At 39.4% G+C, this 1,190-nt stretch overlaps 1 protein-coding gene across 1 annotated transcript; it reads right to left on the reverse strand.

The window, feature by feature from the left end:
- Positions 1-179: 179 nt before the first annotated feature.
- On the reverse strand, positions 180-982 carry LOC105316330 (PHD finger protein 6-like; the record flags this gene model as incomplete). The annotated part of the gene is made up of 3 exons (XM_011411162.1): positions 180-274; positions 333-436; positions 526-982. Coding segments are annotated over 3 exons (656 nt in total), but the record flags the coding sequence as incomplete, so codon positions are not given.
- Between the last annotated feature and the right edge of the window lie 208 nt (positions 983-1,190).

A 1,190-nucleotide genomic window follows, 5' to 3' on the forward strand; every position in this document is an offset into this window, starting at 1 on the left:
AACTGACTCTGATTGAAATGACAACCTAACAAATAAAAGAATAAAACATTTTAGTAAACCATCAACAAATATGTATATGATATATTATTACACTATTTTACTAATGCCAACTGCCAAGTGCCTAGGTGTACATGTATATCCAGTATTTATAACCATTGGATCACTGACAATGATACTACCCTTCTTGTAGAGCACAAGGATAATGATAAGGTCTCTTGCAAGAGTGAAGATGACATATAATTGTAGCACCAGATTTATTACACTTACAACAAACCTGAGAAAGAGAGAGAGTGAGATAAACCAACACTGTATACTAATAATGAGAGACTTACTAATGATTGTCCTTCTTCAATAGCTTCAGATAATCCTTTTAGCTCATCACCATCAAAATATACACCTGATGCCCACACTGCACACTTCCAATGAGTCCATACATCTATACATAATACGTACACATTTAAAACAAAATAAGAAATTTACACTATAGCATAGCAAGCATACATGATACATGCACATAGACTGTACCTTCAGTTCTGTTGTTAACATTGTTTAAAGGTCCATACAGATAACTGAGCTCACTAGCATTATTACCAAGATTACAGAGGGCACAAGACCAGTCTACTATATTAGGAGGTCTGACCTCATCAGATACAACACCTCTTCTCTTCTTTGGCCTCCTCTCATCTGAAGACTGTGAGTCTCCATTAAAACTGTCACTGTTCCTCTTAGCCCTCCCTCCTCTCCCACTGGCTCCAGCAGTACCAGTATCTTTATTAACAGGACCACCTCCTGATACTTTACTGGTATTACCAAACTGACGGGAGGACCCACTTCCTATAATATGAGAAGGACCACTAGTAGACCCATTGAGTGATGATCTTTTAAGGATATGTCCTCTTGATCTTGTGACTTGGTCTTTAGTAAATGATACTGATACAGGACAGGAGAGGGAAGGAGTGGGTGAGTTTTGATGCGAAGATAACTGAGAGTGAGGAATAGAGGAGGAGCTGGATGGGGAGCCAGAGGGAGAAGCTGGTAATGATAAAAGGACAGGAGAGGATGGTGATCTGGTTTGAGGAGATGAGGAGGAGCCCTGTTGCTGCACCAGTGGAGAAGAAGATGGACACAAAACTGAAGAGGATTGTCTTTGAATACAAACTGATTTCACTTTAGATGATCTAGTTATCGGC

This window comes from Amphimedon queenslandica, unplaced genomic scaffold, assembly GCF_000090795.2.
Source record: "Amphimedon queenslandica unplaced genomic scaffold, v1.1 AMPQUscaffold_1608_Cont26384, whole genome shotgun sequence".
Lineage (NCBI taxonomy): Eukaryota > Metazoa > Porifera > Demospongiae > Haplosclerida > Niphatidae > Amphimedon > Amphimedon queenslandica.